Source organism: Biomphalaria glabrata, chromosome 6, assembly GCF_947242115.1.
Source record: "Biomphalaria glabrata chromosome 6, xgBioGlab47.1, whole genome shotgun sequence".
In the NCBI taxonomy this organism is placed as follows: Eukaryota; Metazoa; Mollusca; class Gastropoda; family Planorbidae; genus Biomphalaria; species Biomphalaria glabrata.
The window spans coordinates 8682103-8699047 of record NC_074716.1 but is presented as its reverse complement, the minus strand read 5'-3'; the positions used below and the strand labels follow the sequence as shown (position 1 = coordinate 8699047).

Sequence of the window (16945 nt, the reverse complement as noted above, 5' to 3'; positions counted from 1 at the left end):
GTGTCATTGATTTAACCCTATTTTTAACTTTGATTTTTACTCTATTTATAACAGTTGGTGGCGGACTTAGTAAAATATCATGAGGAATATTGCTGACAAAAGTATGAATATCACGCACGTGGATCTCCGCACCTGACGTAATACCTAATTGCGCTAATCACGTTAAAAAAAAACGAGCCTAAATCCGCCACCAGCAGTACTCAGCAAATAAAACCTTTGTTTTACATCAAGGAAGAGCACATCACACTCAGAAGCACGGTGACAATGCATGTCTGCCTGCTGTTCTTCTTCTGGGGCTTTTCGTTGGAAAATATTTTATTTTTTCTAGTTGCAATCTTCAAGAAATATTGTTGGTCGTTGTTTGCTTGTGCCGATCAACTTGCATGGGGGATTAGGAGTTCTCTATTTCTAGCTTCAACAGCTTTAGAGATTGATATTTTCCGCTGATTGCTATTTTTTTTTATAAGATAATAATCATCTGAAACTTTTTTTTTAATGACAATAACATATTTTTGACATCGCAAATCTGCCCTGAAAAATAAAAGCATTATTTGTAAATGAAAGATTTTACTAAATGTCTTTGTCTTTGGAAAAGTTATAAATATTTATTTACAAGATAAAGCTTTTAGAATTTTTTTTTTTATAAATAGTAGAAGAAGTTCACTTGTTAAAATACAGAAGTCAAGCATAACAAAAGATAAAGGATCAAGAAAAGACAAAAAGCCGTTTAGGTTTTAGGTGATCATGAGCAAACAGTGGACAATATGGAAGACAAATGAGTCTGTACTTTTACAGCTCAACACTGTGGTTGAAGAAAAGGAGGATCTCCTTTACAATGTGAAAAGAAGAACGCTGAGCTGGATCGGTCATAATGTAAGATTTGACTTACTGTCAAATCCCAAGCTGGAAGGAAAGAGCACGAAGGGTGGTCCAACGAAAGGCTGGCCAAACACCCTAAAAGAGTGGACCGGAACCTCTCTTGAAATCCTGCCAAGAACAACTGCTGACAGGGAGAACTTCTCTTTAAATCCTGCCAAGAACAACTGCTGACAGGGAGAACCTCTCTTGAAATCCTGCCAAGAACAACTGCTGAAAGGGAGAACCTCTCTTGAAATCCTGCCAAGAACAACTGCTGACAGGGAGAACCTCTCTTGAAATCCTGCCAAAAATAACTGCTGACAGGGAATAATTGAGGGATTCGGTTACGCGAATGGTCACAGACAAAATTCAAAGGACAGGTGAGATGAGAGATGAGATGAATGCATCTCTTTCTATTGAAAGCCATTAACACCACATATTGTCACAGAAAGATTCTAAAAGTAAAATAGGCATGCACAAGTTTACTAACCTTCTGGTCTGGTTTCACTATTATTGATATGTTGCAATGTTCCAAGCTGTTCTTTATGGTCTTTTGTCTCACCTGGTTTATTGGACTCGTCATCTTGCTTTTCTGTTGCGGTAGCATTAAAATAAACAGCATTAATATTATTTTGAATAAACTAGATCATTTTTGTCTTGGTTGGATACCACTTCGCGAGAAATAGAAAATAAATCTCTCTACCTACCTGTGGAAATGAGAAAAACAAATGATGCATTGTGAAAGCTCGAATCAGAATTGCCTTATGCAATGCATTTTTATTGATCCATTGATCGTTTCCGAATTGCCTCATGCAATGTATTTTTATTGATCCATTGATCGTTTCAGAATTGCCTCATGCAATGTATTTTTATTGATCCATTTGATCGTTCCAGAATTGTCTTATGCAATGTATTTTTATTGATCCATTTGATCGTTTCAGAATCGCCTTATGCAATGTATTGTAGTAACTCCAGTGGCGGACTGAAAGGGTTTATGTGTGTGCGGACTGCGGACTACTGACACACACAACTCAGGCCAATCACACAGGTCAAGGGCAGTTGAACAAGGGACAGTACTGCTAGTGCACGCAAGTATGACCCGCGCTGTGATCATGTGACCGAAAGTCTTTACGGTCGAGAGACAATATGTAAAGAAAGGAGAGTTGAGTCCATGACAGCAAGGCAGTAAGGACGATGCGAGACTGTGAGTCCTTGAGAATGTAGCTGTACAAGTCCAAAAGTAGAAAGAGAGACTTGTAATGTTAAGTTAGGCAGTTCTCATGTGTAGCAAAGCATTTGAAGTTAGTGTAGCCAATTGTGTTTATTGGCTGCTGTCGATGTAATTGCAATTAAACCGCCACATTGTTTATTGAAGCTCTTGTTGTCAAGTTCTTGTGTTAGATGTGCTGTGTTGTGTTTAGCAATTGTTTACAGAAGGCCTGGTAAAGAAAATCGTAACAGAATTTTTATTGATCCATTGATCTTTTCTGAATTGCCTCATGCAATGTATTTGCTCTATGATCTTCTAAAGACGAAACAGCTTGAACATCGCGTCATTGTTGTACCTTGATTGTTTGTAAAATGTTTTACATGTTTCGGATGTTCCTTCAGAGTTGAAGATAGTTTACTTCCTAGTCCAAACCTCCCGCAGGACGACGGGGGATGGAAGCGGGCAGGGTTTGAACCCTCGACGTTGTTCTCTATCTCTTCTATACAATTTACGCAATTCATTAAGGCTGCCACGTGATACGTGTTTTCATTGTTTTATCAATATTGTCACGTGTCTAAATGTTGCTTGTTTACGATTGGTGAATGACGTCCATTCCTTTGATTGATTCTCTCCGTCCATTATATGGTGTCCTAAAGAGACCTTTCTTGTTTACGTTTGAATTGAAGCATCACGTTAAATCTACTTTTGTGAATCTGTCATTGAAATTAAGTTTTAGTATGTGTTTATACTGTCGGTTCGATTTCAATTTTCTTTATGATTTCTACTTGAGGTATTGAAATGTTTTATTTAGTAAAAACAGCAGTGCTCTTAGTTCTACACGTAGACAGCATTCCCACGATATAAATTTGATTTTGGATCAATGCATTCAATCACAATAAAATGCGAGATATATTCACCACTTATATAATTGTAACACTTACTTATGACTGGGATTGTTGTCGATGCTGAGACATTCATAACTGTAATCTCATATCCAGTTGAGATAGGGGTGTAGTTTAATGTAGTGACTTGACACTTGTCTCTTGTAGTGGCATTTACAGAGGGATACTCATTGGGACATAAGAAGCTGCTCCTGGCCACAGCGTTAGACTCAGTATTGGCAGAAATTGTCAGGTCTATCCAAAAAATAAAATTTACTATATAAAGCATATAAAAATAACCTTCTCCTATCACGCTGTCTACATTAAATTACATGTAACCAACCAGTGGCGTAGCTAGGGTGGGGAGAATTCGAAAATCTTCCCGGTCCCTACTTCAAGGGAGCCCCAAATGAGTGTTTGAAATATTTTTTTTTACATTTAATATTGCGCAAAATGCAGAGGCCCCCAAAGAGGTCAAACCGCCCGGGCCTTAAATGATGTCAAATTTCTAACTACGCCACTGCATGTAACTTTAATTAAACTCAAGCTAAGAAGACTGAAGTAATTTTTTCAAGTTAATTTCTATTTAAACGAAGGATATCGATGTTTTTAATTGACCTTTTTTCGAAACATGAATTTTAAACCCTAAAAGCATTTCATCTTGCACTACCTATCACTAGGACTGTATTCCACGGAACCCTAGTGTTCCACGAATTACTCTAATAATTAACACGTGGGTCACCACGGGAATTAATTTCTCTAAAAATAAATAAGCAAAGTGTTCTGCTAAATCAGGGGTTCACAACCTGCGGGTCAAGACCCCCTTAGGGGTCGATTGACGATTTGCCAGGAGTCGCCTAAGACCATCGAAAATATGGATTGTTTTTGTCTATTCTTCTATTGCTGTGTGGATGGGGGTCGACGCAGAGTGGGGATTGTAAAAAGGGGGTCGCCGAGCTTAAAAGGTTGAGAACCGCTGTGCTAAGTATTCAACTGTGCGAAGTGTTCCGTAAAGGAAAAAAGTTTGGGAAACAAATCTAGACCATAAATTAACGAGCCAAGTCTGAACAATTTCTAAAGATAGAAATATTCAAATTGCTGTGTTCTTTCACATCTACATTCTGTAAAATGGCTTAACTTATATCACTGATGCCCAAAATACGTCCCGCTTGACAGATCCGACAGCTCGCTGAAACGTCGGCACAAAGTGTAGAAAATCCACCTCCAAAAAAAAAAGGTTGAAAGATGTATCTTGTCCTATGTTAGGACCTTCACATTTTATCTGACGGATTGGTACATTGACATCTAATATGTGTGTGTGTTTATGAAATGGGACTCTGAATGTAGAATCTATCAGGAAAAGAGAACGGATCTTAAACTTTTTTATGGAACATGATAATGAGCCAACATCTTTGTTTTTGTTTTGTAAAGAAAGTCTCCAGGGCTGTTTTTAAATATTTAAACGGCATTCTTGATTTGAGCCGCGAATAAAAATAGTGTTAAACTACGCCTAGAGATTTGAGGATCGATGGGAATATTTACCTTAGATAAGAAAATGAGTCGGTGGTGAAGCTACCTACACTGATGCTCACATTTTAAGTAGAGAAATGAAACCAATTTCTGACGCGTGAAAAATATAATCGTCAGATATCCCCATCAATTAATTTAGTACTAAATTTATTTTTTTTATTTAAATAAGATAGTTTCGGAACAATTTCATTTCGCTTTTGTAACTTTTCTGTCATGTGACCCGTGAGACGAATGTCGAGTTGAATGTCGAAATGGACATCACTGATTTATACAGATAGTAATAGCATTTGTTGTTTCTAATTAACTCACTCTGTTGCTCAGCTTGGTGCATGTTGAGAGATCTTTCATTGACGCTTGCATTTAACAATTTGATAAGGAACTGACAGGTCGGTCTGAATTTCTTATGCTCGTCCAAAATGTTATCACCTTGTCTCCAAGATTTCAACCCAAGACCACACTGATGACATCTTACACAGTCGCTATAACCTGAGCACGCAGAATATAAATGCTAGTTGTATATATAGAGGATTCCTATTTCAATTTTAAAACATATGTTTAAATCAAATTAATTAAATTTAGATCTAAAATACTTGCGAGAACTTGACGTTTTAAAGTATTTTTAAAAAGAAAACATAAAATTTTATATATTTTTAAAATAAAAACAAAGCTTATATGAAGTGTAATTGTATCAGTTAGTTTGGATCAGTCATGTAATTAAGTTTGTAATATATCTAGACGAACAACAATAAATCTTTGCGTTTAGAAATATTTTAACAAATTGTCTTTGTTTAACGTAATTTCATGATTTTAGCTTTCTCAACACGCTATGATCCTAGCACTGGTCTGGACCAGGTGGGAAATGAAAAGGGGGGTGGGGGTGGGGAGAAAGGGATGTCTGGGTGAAAAGGGCCAACAATATCTATTTCTTTTGGGCTAATTGATTTATTAGGATTATCGGATATAAAACACAAAAGTGTCACTGTAAATCATTAATTAAAGTTTCATTTTAATTACATTCATACCAGTGTTAATTTAGTAAAGCAATTAAATTTTTTTTAAAAATTAAATTAAATTATTTTTATGGGAATTAATTTTTTTATGAAAAATGATATAGGACCACACATTGTACAATGTTATCAGTAGGCATCCATACTCTAGGTTTTATAGTAGATCTGTGTCTTTTGCAGAATAGGGTGTGACTGTAGCTATAACCTTTTGTTTATGTAATACTACAACTTCAGGGGCGGACTGAGTGTAAAAATCGGCCCTGATGTTAATAGCAATAGATAGTCAGGCCCACAAATTGCGAACCAGTACTCGTGATCTGCAAAATGTAATAATGCATTGACATCAACGCGCATAACGTGGGCAGACGTAACGTGGTGCAGGCTCGACCAGAGGACGTCATGTTCAGCTCTTGCATTAAGATTTGTAATAAGAGGTACTGCATGGACGTTCTAAATATAAGGAACTCTTGTACAAGAATTACTTTCATTCAAAGCGGACCGTTCTGTAGCGGTCCAATTGCGGCATTTGCTGTAATGTCAATATAGTCAGTCCGCCCCCTGTACAATGTAAAAGTGTAGAGTGGGCTGATTTTATTAAGTGTAATATAAACACGCACCTGCATAAAAGAAACCGTTGTAGGCTAAATCTTCGGGAGCATGGATGTTTCCCGCTGGCCATACCATAAAACTCTCCATTCGTTTTGTATAACTCAAATAGGCTGGGTAGGATGGAGGTGATGGATTATTAAACCTGATGGGTTCAACAGTCCTGAAACCATTGTTTCGAGGTGATATGTGCTGTGTTTGTAGTTGTACTGGTTGTATCTCCTGCTGTTGTACTGGTTGTATTTCCTGCTGTTGTACTGGTTGTATTTCCTGCTGTTGAACTGGTTGTATTTCCTGCTGTTGAACTGGTTGTATTTCCTGCTGTTGTACTGGTTGTATTTCCTGCTGTTGTACTGGTTGTATTTCTAGCTGTTGTACTGGTTGTATTTCCTGCTGTTGTACTGGTTGTATTTCCTGCTGTTGTACTGGTTGTATCTCCTGCTGTTGTACTGGTTGTATTTCCAGCTGTTGTACTGGTTGTATTTCCTGCTGTTGCACTGGTTGTATTTCCTGCTGTTGCACTGGTTGTATTTCCTGCTGTTGTACTGGTTGTATTTCCTGCTGTTGCACTGGTTGTATTTCTTGCTGTTGTACTGGTTGTATTTCCTGCTGTTGTACTGGTTGTATTTCTTGCTGTTGTACTGGTTGTATTTCCTGCTGTTGTACTGGTTGTATTTCCTGCTGTTGCACTGGTTGTATTTCCTGCTGTTGTACTGGTTGTATTTCCTGCTGTTGCACTGGTTGTATTTCTTGCTGTTGTACTGGTTGTATTTCCTGCTGTTGTGCTTGTTGTATCTCCTGCTGTTGTGCTGACTGCATTACCTGGTGTTGTGTTTGTCCTATTATTAGTGGGCCAGCCACGGGTAAAGTTTGCTTAACATACATCAGGTTGCTTGCTTGTTGAATAGCAAGTGTATCTTGTAGTATAGGAGTAACTTCATCGCAGCAAGCTAAGTTTTAAAAAAATATTGCTTCAGTTTATTAAGATCTTAATACGTTCTCTAACTCTAACAGTTTTAACTAACATTTCATAAATAATGTAGCTATCAAAATCTACTCACTGTTTAAAAGAATAAAATAATATTTTATTCAAAACTTACAATTTTGTTAACGTGATATCTTTTGTTTTATTTATTTTTATAACATTATTTATAAATTGATGCATTTTTTTCAAATCTAAAAAAAACTTCCAATTAGAAGAAAGAAATAAAATAATAATGATAATAATAATCATTGTCGACAATTTGGATTTCTAGAACATTTAAGTTGAGGTATATTATATTGGGTGGCTGCCTGGTCGGGTGGTATGCGCACTGAACTGTCCTTCAGACTTGTCGATGGTCCCAGGTTCATACCTTGCCCGCTGCCATTTCCCGTCGTCCTGCGGGAGGTTTGGACTAGGGAGTAAATTATCTTCAACTCTGAAGGAACATGTAAAACAATCATTTTACAAACATTTTCAAGAAACCCAGTTTTCATTTTATGCATCATTAATAAACATTTTTTTTTAAAAAGAGCTAGAGGCTGCACATGAGTTAAAGTTAAACAAGATTTCTGAGTTTGACAATCTTAATGAAAGAGACGAGGGGGTTACGTGGTTAAGGGCTTGATTACTGAATCGAGGGGGATTTTGAATTTCGTGAGTTTTAGGACGCCCTGAGTTCACCAAACTGACATTAGTTGGGGAAAATTAAAGGTGGTTGGTCGTTGTGATGGCCTTATAACATCATCGTTAACCTTTGACCACATAAAAATATGACCTTACCATCATATATAGATATATATATATAGAGAGAGAGAGAGAGAAAGAGAGAGAGAGAGAGAGAGAGAATACCTTTGCTTGATGAGCATCCAAACTCTGAGGGCTTAAGGAGTCCTTCATGAGTCCATGTAGTAAATTGGTATTGTTCCACAGCATTTGGCATCTTTTGAAAAGAAATGATAGGAGCACCTTGGTACCCTTGGCACGTGACGGCACTATGTAGAAGTATTTGGACGGTATGACAAGCCAGGTCTTCAAAGAAATCGAAATGAATTTTTTTTTTAATACAGTGCCATTGATATATTTATGAATATATTTATTAATTTCTATATTACGTTTTTTATTATTTATTTATAATTAGTTTATTGTTATATTTTAATATTTATGTCTGCCCTGCCAACATTTTACAGAATACAATCTAGGCTGCCTAGCTTAGTAACAAAACAATTTCTCACATTGTATTTATAATTAGATAAAACAGAAAATGTGATCAAATCATACAAATTTTAAAATCAGACTATGACATCTGCTAAACACCTTTTTTTTACATTCACACACTTACACACATAACGCCCAAATCCCAAAATCGAATCTATTCGTAACATGGCTACAATTCGGACTTTGGCCGTAGCTTACGTAACAATGATAGTATCGTAATTTTGACGTACCTGAAGAACAAGTTGCTAGGTTTTTATACCAAACTTTGTGTTTTCTTTCCACAAATTCGTGAACAAGTTTACGTTTGATAATGACCGCCTCGCTGTTTGATAATGTCATGTGCCCTCCGTGAGCATAGCCAATGACAAAAGCCATTCTGGACATCCTCTGTTTCATCGTCAAAGGGAGGTCATTAGCCAACTTAATTATCTCTCTTTGTATTTCATTTATCTTGTAGACGAGATCTAGGTCAGTGGTTACACATTTGAGATACGTTTGTACCGCCCCTGATTTTGTAACATGCTCAACAGATTCCGCTCGAAAGATTGTACTCTTGAAGTAGCTCTTACACGATGGCGAAAATTCTATCTCGCACCTGCGAGCCTCGGTGTTGTCAGAAATCAAATTTGAACTAGTGGCCACATAGAAAACGCCTTGGGGCACTGCTGATCCTCTAGTGAACATGACCTCTCCAGGTTTGTCAAAGATCCACCCATTTCCATGCAAAGGAAGACTCGGTTTACTTTCTTCTAGGCGCCTTGGGCTTATTTCGTCAACTGTAATCGTGACCGTGAGAACTGAACACAGGATAAATATTTTTAAGAGCAATTCATTCCTCAAGTCTGCAGGAAGATCTTCCAATGTGAATGAGCCCCTCCTGTGCCTGCCAAACTGGGCATCTGTATGTTGAGTTTGACTTAAGGAAAGCTTGTCACAGTCTCCAGAACAGTCGTGCACTAGTGCGTCTGTGCTTTCATTGTCCACTGTATACATTCAAAATAATGAACGAGTAGACAAGTGTTATTATTGATTTATTAATATTAATGATAAAATACTGTTAAGAAACACATTGTAAGCTCAAGGAGATCTAAGAACCTAACTGACAAAAAAATTACCTTTAAAAAAAAAACACAAAGCTTATATTCAGTTTTACTGTACCATTTTTTACTCACTCCTGTCATTACTTTGTAATCGATCTAGACTAACTATAATAAAACTGTATAATTGAAAATATTGTTTACCAACTGTTTTTGTTTATCGCAATTTCATGCTTTTAGCTTTCTCAATACGCTATAGTCCAAACACTTTTGTGGACAAGTTTTTTGGGGTGGAGATTTTTGTGCTCTGGCTTTTCAAAAGTGATTTGAAAGAAAAACTTTACTCAGCTTGAATTCGAACTCAAGGGCTCAAGCTTCCTCAAGATGATACACTAGCCACTGAGCCAGCCAGGTACTTATGAAAAAAAGCATATAGTTGTCTATTGTTTGTTTCAATTTTTTGTTCTCACCCAAGGCTTATCTCCATATAACTAGTATTGTCTTCATATAAAACAAAATGTTTTTATTACAGCTGATTGATTATTGATTCATGTGTTGTTTGTGACAATAATAATGCAAAGTTGAAACTTGATACGAGAATTTGAAGTGGGAGAAATGATATGTACAAAATTTGTACCAGACAGACAGAATTGATATAAGCTTTGTAAAACAACAGAACTAATCTAAAATAAATAAATAAAATAAATTAGAGCTTTTATATAGCGCCACTTTCATTCTTATATCATGTTCAGAGCGCTTTGGTCCATTCTCATTAGTGGGCCAGTGGGGGAAGGGGGGTATCTAGGAGTTTTTTTTTTGTGCTGCCTTTAAGCGCAACTCTGCCCGAGTCGGGTGTCGAACCTCGAGCCCAATTCATAGGTAGTCAAGACAAGTTCAAGCGGACTTAGCCTCTCGACCACGCTTCCCCACAAATATGAACTACTGAAGCTTAAGATCTGTCTGAGCTCAATAGGATACGATTTTTTAATTTTCGGCACGCGCTTTACATTTTACAAGTATTTACGTTTGCAGCTTAAAGGGAAACTCCGATGGTTTTTCAAATTTGAGTTATTGACATATTTAAATTCTACGTAAAAAGTTGTAATAGTAAACATTTTACCATTTTGTATTTAAATGCTTAGAAACATTTATATTTAATAAATTAGACAGTAAATTCTTGACATCTAAAAAAAAAAAAAAGGGGGTTCATGAGACCGTTGACCTCTTGGTAGCAAGTGTGCAGGCTGCAAGACTAGGGAACACAAAAAAAAGTTGTTTTTTATATTTGAGTGTTCGAATTTGCTTCGCTTTGTAGTGTAGAGTTGTCGAATCGGAGGATCTATGGTTAAGTCCCTGGTCAGGACATCCCCTATTACGCAATAATTAATTGACCATTTTCTCTCAGGCCGGCCTTAGACCACTGCTCTTTGCGGCCGCAGTGATCCCCCACTTTCATAGGCCCCTCGCTAATTCTATGTGGAAATTATGAAATTATACCATTATAACTTAGAACAGACTCCTGATTTTCCATGATCGCATGGAAATCTCCTGAAAATAGACAAAATTCTCATATTGGGTTGTCTTTCAATTACTTGAGGTCAACAAATCACGAAAATAGATTAAATAATTAGGAAATTCTTGCTATTGCTATTGAGCTTGATCTATGTAGGAAACGGAATTTTGATGATATACTGTAAAATTTCCTTACACACAAGACTCGAAATTTAATTAAATCGTGATTTTGTGTTTAGTAAAGAAGGAATAAAATGCCAAGACAAATTTATTTTCTAATACAAAATCTTATTTTTCGCTTATTATTGTTATCCCTAAACTATCCGTTTCGTATAGGGCCCCGCAATTGTTAGGGCCTAGTGCAGCCTTCATATATGCAATAAGTCTGCTAGATTCATTGTTTCAGAACTTAGCTTCACATTTGTAGTGTCTTTTCATACAAAGTGTGAAGTCTGAGTGAAAACCATGGCATAAATAGTAGTTACTAGTATTAAACGTTAATGTTTACTAAGATTCTATGGATGATATTGTGTATGCATCTCTCTTGTACATTTCTTTAAAGTGGTTGTACGGATAATTTAAAATCTCTAAACAGGTCTAATACAAGAAAAAATAAACAAATATTTCTATAAAAGTTAAAACAACTTTCTCTTATTGTTCTTTCTTGCAGTCTTCCACAAACACACTTTCTCTCTCATACACACTCACACCGCCTCTTTCTCTCATTCGTATCCATGAAGAGAATTTTAAAGAAAACTAAATTTTGTTTCCAAAATCTTAAAAGAAAAATAAATTCAACCCACTACAAAGTAGTCCGTTTTAAACTACTGCAATTAATCTTTTAAGGAAACCAAGACAAATTAGCAATGTCTGAAAATTATGTGCTTTATAGAAGTTGTGGAATTTTTGAACGCATACATAAGAGACAGCGCCTTTTACATGAATCTTAAGGTTATTAAAGTTCTAACTTCAGTCAACCCGCTTTGGGTTTCATTTAGCTTGTCTTGTCGGTTTGAAAACATTCCTGTCACAATCCCAAAATTCAGTGAGACTATCCCACAATCACACGCTTACTCTCTAACCTTCAATATGTGTTTCATGAGCATATACGTTCCCTTGGTTGTCCTCTTCTCTCGCGTCTGCTGTTCTATTTTCACAATTTTCTGTCGAATATTTTTTTTGATTCTGACGTTAGTAGGTTTTTAAGATGAAAGAGGCAAGTATCCTATTCATTTATTTAGTTGGAGTAATCGACGTTAAGGCTTTAATATCTACCTGCATTGCTGGAAACATTGCTGGGAGCATAGCTGGGATCATTGCTGGGAGCATAGCTGGGATCATTGCTTGAAAAATTGCAGGGATCATTGTCTGGATCATTGCTGGGAGAATCGTTGTGATAATTACTGGAAACATTGTTGGAAAAATTGCTGGGATCATTACTTGGATCATTGCTGAGATCATTGCTTGGATCATTGCTGAGATAACTGCTGGGATCATTGATGGGAATTATGTTGGGAATATTGCTGTGATCATTGCTGGGAATATTGCTGGAAACATTGCTAGGATAATTGTTGGGATAATTGCTGGGGACATTTCTGGAAAAATTGCTGAGAATATTACTGGAAACAACTGTATCAGTAATAATCTTTTCCACGGTTTCTGACGCTTTTTCTTCTGGGCTTCCACAGATAGTTTCTGTACTTCCCAGGACATTTCTTTCATTTTGAAAGTAAAAGGCTATAGATGTCAACAAAGAAATTCTTGACTTGTGTTGAGAATAACTAGAGGTAACATTTTCAAGGCTTCTACAAGTGGCCTTTAGAGCTGATGCAGTGTCATTCTTATTTGATTCTTCAATTTCTTGTACGTATCCATTGCTTGGGGCGCTGTCTGCTTCCACATCATCCATGTTGTAGCAGTAATGAGTTCTGAATTATATTTTTTAGCACGTAGTTCAAATGTGGGTGTACTAAAAGAAAAAAGAATATCCAACTTTTAATACTATACAACTATAGGGGAAATTTATTACCACATAAATGTAGATTGTGATATTTGATAGAAAAAATATTGTTAGTCTTTTTTTTTTAAAGAAAAAAGCACGTCTCTTTACAATAAAGAAAACCATATATGAATCTAAGTATTTCTGACATAAAGACTTGTGAAATGACAATACAACAGTCTGTGGAAAGCATTTTTTTTAAAGCAACGACAGCTAACTTATTATTTGGATCTTAAGTATATTTTACAGTGAATATTACATATCTAATGTCCGTAATACGTCAACATCTCGAATTTATATTTACATATAAAGAAAAAGATAAAAAAAAGATTTACTAGGTAGGGTTACATGGCTATAAAGGTAATATACAGTTACCTGCAGTTCCTCTGTAGGGAGACCGTTTTGATCTGTCAAGTGCAACACCCGCCGAAGATGCATGTGCTTAAGCCAATTTTCTATCCTCATGCCAAATAACTATACAGACCTATATATTCTGATGCAAATTATTCTTTAATTAACATTTTTAAAAACTTAAACTAAAAACCGCTTAATATTGAATTGAATTAAAGGCTAATAGCTAAAAAAAAAAGAAAGTAAAATAAACGTGTATGTTTAAGAAATGTGTATTTCAATGTAAACATTTTGTGATAGAAAATACTTCTATGCTTTGTTTACCTGCATTATGATGAATGTACGTGTTAGTTCAATATATTTTATATTACTAGGTAACTATAAATAACCGCATAAATAGACGTAAGTTTAATTTTTTTTTTCTGTTAGATAAAGTCATATGGCAATTTTTTGTTTATATCCTAATTCTAAAAAGGAATAATAATAGAATTATACAGTAAAATAAGTTTTTCTTTTAATAGTTTTGAAAGTCTAACTGAGTTTGTGTTTTTGCAGATGTACACAAGCTACACTATGAGTCAGTCCATCTCTTCTAATTGTTTAGAAATGAGTGTAAAAATGTAGGCTTCGATATTTTTAGCCTGAATTTAAGAAGTTACAAACTTAACAACTAATATATTGCCTCTTCCATAAAACTTTGTATTTCAAAAATAAATTTATCCAATGCTCGAAATCCTGTTGTATACTTAGGCCCTATTTAAATCGATCCGGTATCAATGCATTAAGTAGCAATAACCCCGCAAAAAAAAATTAAATGAAAGAAGATTGAGATATACATACATTTTTTGTGACGGTACGCACCGGTACGGGGTATCGGCACCTTTTTTCAATGTCGGGAAATGATTACTTTTCTAGTAATTCAACGTTAATTGTTAATTTATTATTAGTTGAAAGTTAGGCAATCTATCACTGAGTACCGGAGCCTCCTTTTTATTTTTACACAAAAAAAAAGCACTTTATATACTTTCAGCCGACATGCCGTATTATTAAAAACACCTCTATGTGAACTTCTCAATCATCTAGAGTCTTAGACAGTCATTATTTTAGACTAGATTTAAGTAGAGTCTAGACCTAGATTTAGTAGGCCTATTATTATAAAAATAAAAAAATAATCAGTCATTATAGACATCATTCGCAATTTTATTATTAGGTCTAGGCATTGAAAAGTAAATCTATTAATAAACTATAATAGATCTAAGTCTAAGTACTAACTTATTAAATATTGTATAGAGTATAGATCTAGATTGACTAGATTATAGATAGATCTAGAGATAGATCTCTAGTTTATTAGATTAAGTATAGAGTATGGCAAACGTCTATATCTAATAATCTAATAATTAAAAAACTTTAGTCTTTATTAATATCTAGACATTTTTTCTAATAAAAACTGACTATAGGCATAGCATAGGCTAGACTCGGCAATCTAGTCTCAAGAAAGAATCTATACTATTACTAGATCTATTCGATTTTTATATATAGATCTAGACTAGAATTAGATTATAGATCTAAATATACTAATGGAGAGATGATATGAGGTGTTAGCTAATAGCGTTGCACAAGAAACAAACCTGGGTTTTTTCTAAACTCTAATACTTGGTATGTAATAGTAAAACAGCACCTACCTAAATAAATCGTAACTACAATCAAAACCCTGTATTCAATGTAGTATATATAGGTCGGTGGTTGTATTTTATATAGCCTTCGTAACTTCTTCTATAGAGAAATGACTTTTGTAATTTCTTTTACTGAAAATTGGGCTATTCGCGTCTGACACATATAAAATTTTTATGTTCAGCAACAAACCCTATTGTGTAGACAAGCAATTAAAAAAAGAATGCTTTTTAAAAAACATTGCTTATCAAAGTGAAAGAACAGCTAATTACTGCCATTTATCTGAAAATTAGAGAATTTAGCTCCCTTACTGTTAAATAGAAAAAAATTAATTAGTTCTAAATGATAAACTAATTGTTAGTTTTTGGTTTGATTTGTGTATTGTAATCGACTATAAATAATTATGCAAAATTTCAACTTTGATCCGAGAATGGGAAGTGGGAGAAAAAACATGTCCAAGCGTAACAAGGGGATTAAATCCATATATACATCTACACCACTCATTAAGTGCATTTATTCCCCTTATTTCGATATCTAACAAAATAATCAGTGCTTTTGTTTTTGTGACGACACGCACTAAAGTCAAGGCGGTCCTACTGTATGGTTCTGAAACATGGAGAACAACTGAAGCAACAATAAAAAAAAAAAAGTACAGACCTTTATCAACAGATGTCTGAGAAATATCCTTAAAATACACAAGCCTAGGCAGGCCTTAGAGTGAAACCCTCTGGTAACAAGACGTAGAGAAAGACCAAAACAGAACATGGCGATGCGATATACTAGAGGAAGCTGAGAGGACTGGAAAGAGCTGGGAAGCCATTAAAAAAAAAACAGAGACATAGACCGTGGAGAGTGGCGTGTTATTGTCGAGGCCCTATGTTCCATGAGGAACTCAAAGGAAAGATGATGATGATGATGACGCATCGGTACGGCGTACCGGCACCTTTTTAAATTATTACTTTTTTTTGTATTTTAACGTTTATTATTAATTTATTAGTAGTTAAAAGTTAGTCAATCCATCGCTGAGTACCGCCAAAAAAAAGCGCTGAAAATAATTAATCGTCAGCCATTAATTAATTTATTGTTTAATTTTTTGATTGATTAGTGTCTTGTCAGGTCCAATGTATAATTGCGCACACTTTCAACTCGATCCGAGAAAGGGAAATGGAAGAAAAAACATGTTCAAACTTTAAGGTTTGTACAAATGAGATTCGCATCCTCATAATTTTGAATCTTGAAACCTCGAAATATAGACCCTTTAAAATAAATAATTAGAACTTTTTAATACATTACTTACAGAAGTCATAAAAATTAATATGTAATACGAATATTTCTGATACTGATTTTAAACAATGCAATTTTAGATCCCTTTTGTGCCATAGATTATAAACGATATGATATGAATTATTAAATCCAAAAATTAATGAAGTGATATTCAAAAATTATAAACAAAATATTTTGTCATGCAGCAATAGCCTATAGGCCAAATGTCTGCTAGAAATGATAATGATAAATTGTCAAAATAATTTTCAAATTTTACTTTTTTTTTTTTTTTACTGTGACTAAACTGTGAATAAGTTATATGAATTGAAAAAAAGAAATCTATAATATTATGATCTGAATGTCAAGAACCTTAGCAATAGAAAAAAAAAGTTTCAAATTCAATTATTTCATGTTGACAGTTTGGGTTATCCATGAAAAATAATATACAGGTCTACTTACATTTTAATTGCATGCCAAAATTATTAATCTTTGGATTTTGAACTGTTTCCAGGATTTTTATCGCAGGCGTGTATCTCCATCAGTTTTGACCTCTTTCTCATGTTCCTACACCATACATAATCATTCATCTTTTATTTAGTACTTCTATGTTTAGGGGCATTCCAGTACTTCGCTCACATAATATTCTTTGTATTAATTACTTCAACTGCGATTTAACTGCAAATATAACACTTTTATTGTCTAAAATTAGACAATACCGTAATGAATCGCGTACTAAAAATTAATTCGTTTAATTGTTTACTTTATAATCCCATCCCTAGATCTAAAACTCTAATTCAAATCTAAGATGATAAAACTTCTC

The 16945-nt window shown here is 34.9% G+C and overlaps 1 protein-coding gene across 6 annotated transcripts in view; it reads right to left on the bottom strand.

Annotated features, from left to right (window-relative positions):
* LOC106078879 (uncharacterized) overlaps positions 1–16945 on the bottom strand; it is a 43861-nt gene that overhangs the window by 7433 nt on the left and 19483 nt on the right. For 3 of the 6 annotated variants that reach the window (XM_056033438.1, XM_056033440.1, XM_056033439.1), the window contains exons 4-13: positions 16585–16800; positions 13216–13333; positions 12117–12810; positions 11924–12004; positions 8523–9275; positions 7927–8106; positions 6104–7042; positions 4789–4965; positions 3010–3204; positions 1349–1450 (exon numbers count right to left, since the gene is read on the bottom strand). In XM_056033438.1, coding sequence (XP_055889413.1) covers positions 1349–1450; positions 3010–3204; positions 4789–4965; positions 6104–7042; positions 7927–8106; positions 8523–9275; positions 11924–12004; positions 12117–12750 — 3061 coding nt within the window. In that variant the 5' untranslated portion in view covers positions 12751–12810; positions 13216–13333; positions 16585–16800. Of the gene's footprint in view, positions 1–225; positions 532–1348; positions 1451–3009; positions 3205–4788; positions 4966–6103; positions 7043–7926; positions 8107–8522; positions 9276–11923; positions 12005–12116; positions 12811–13215; positions 13334–16584; positions 16801–16945 lie in introns of all 6 variants that reach the window. The other 3 variants (XR_008778597.1, XM_056033441.1, XM_056033442.1) reach the window with 3 other exon arrangements.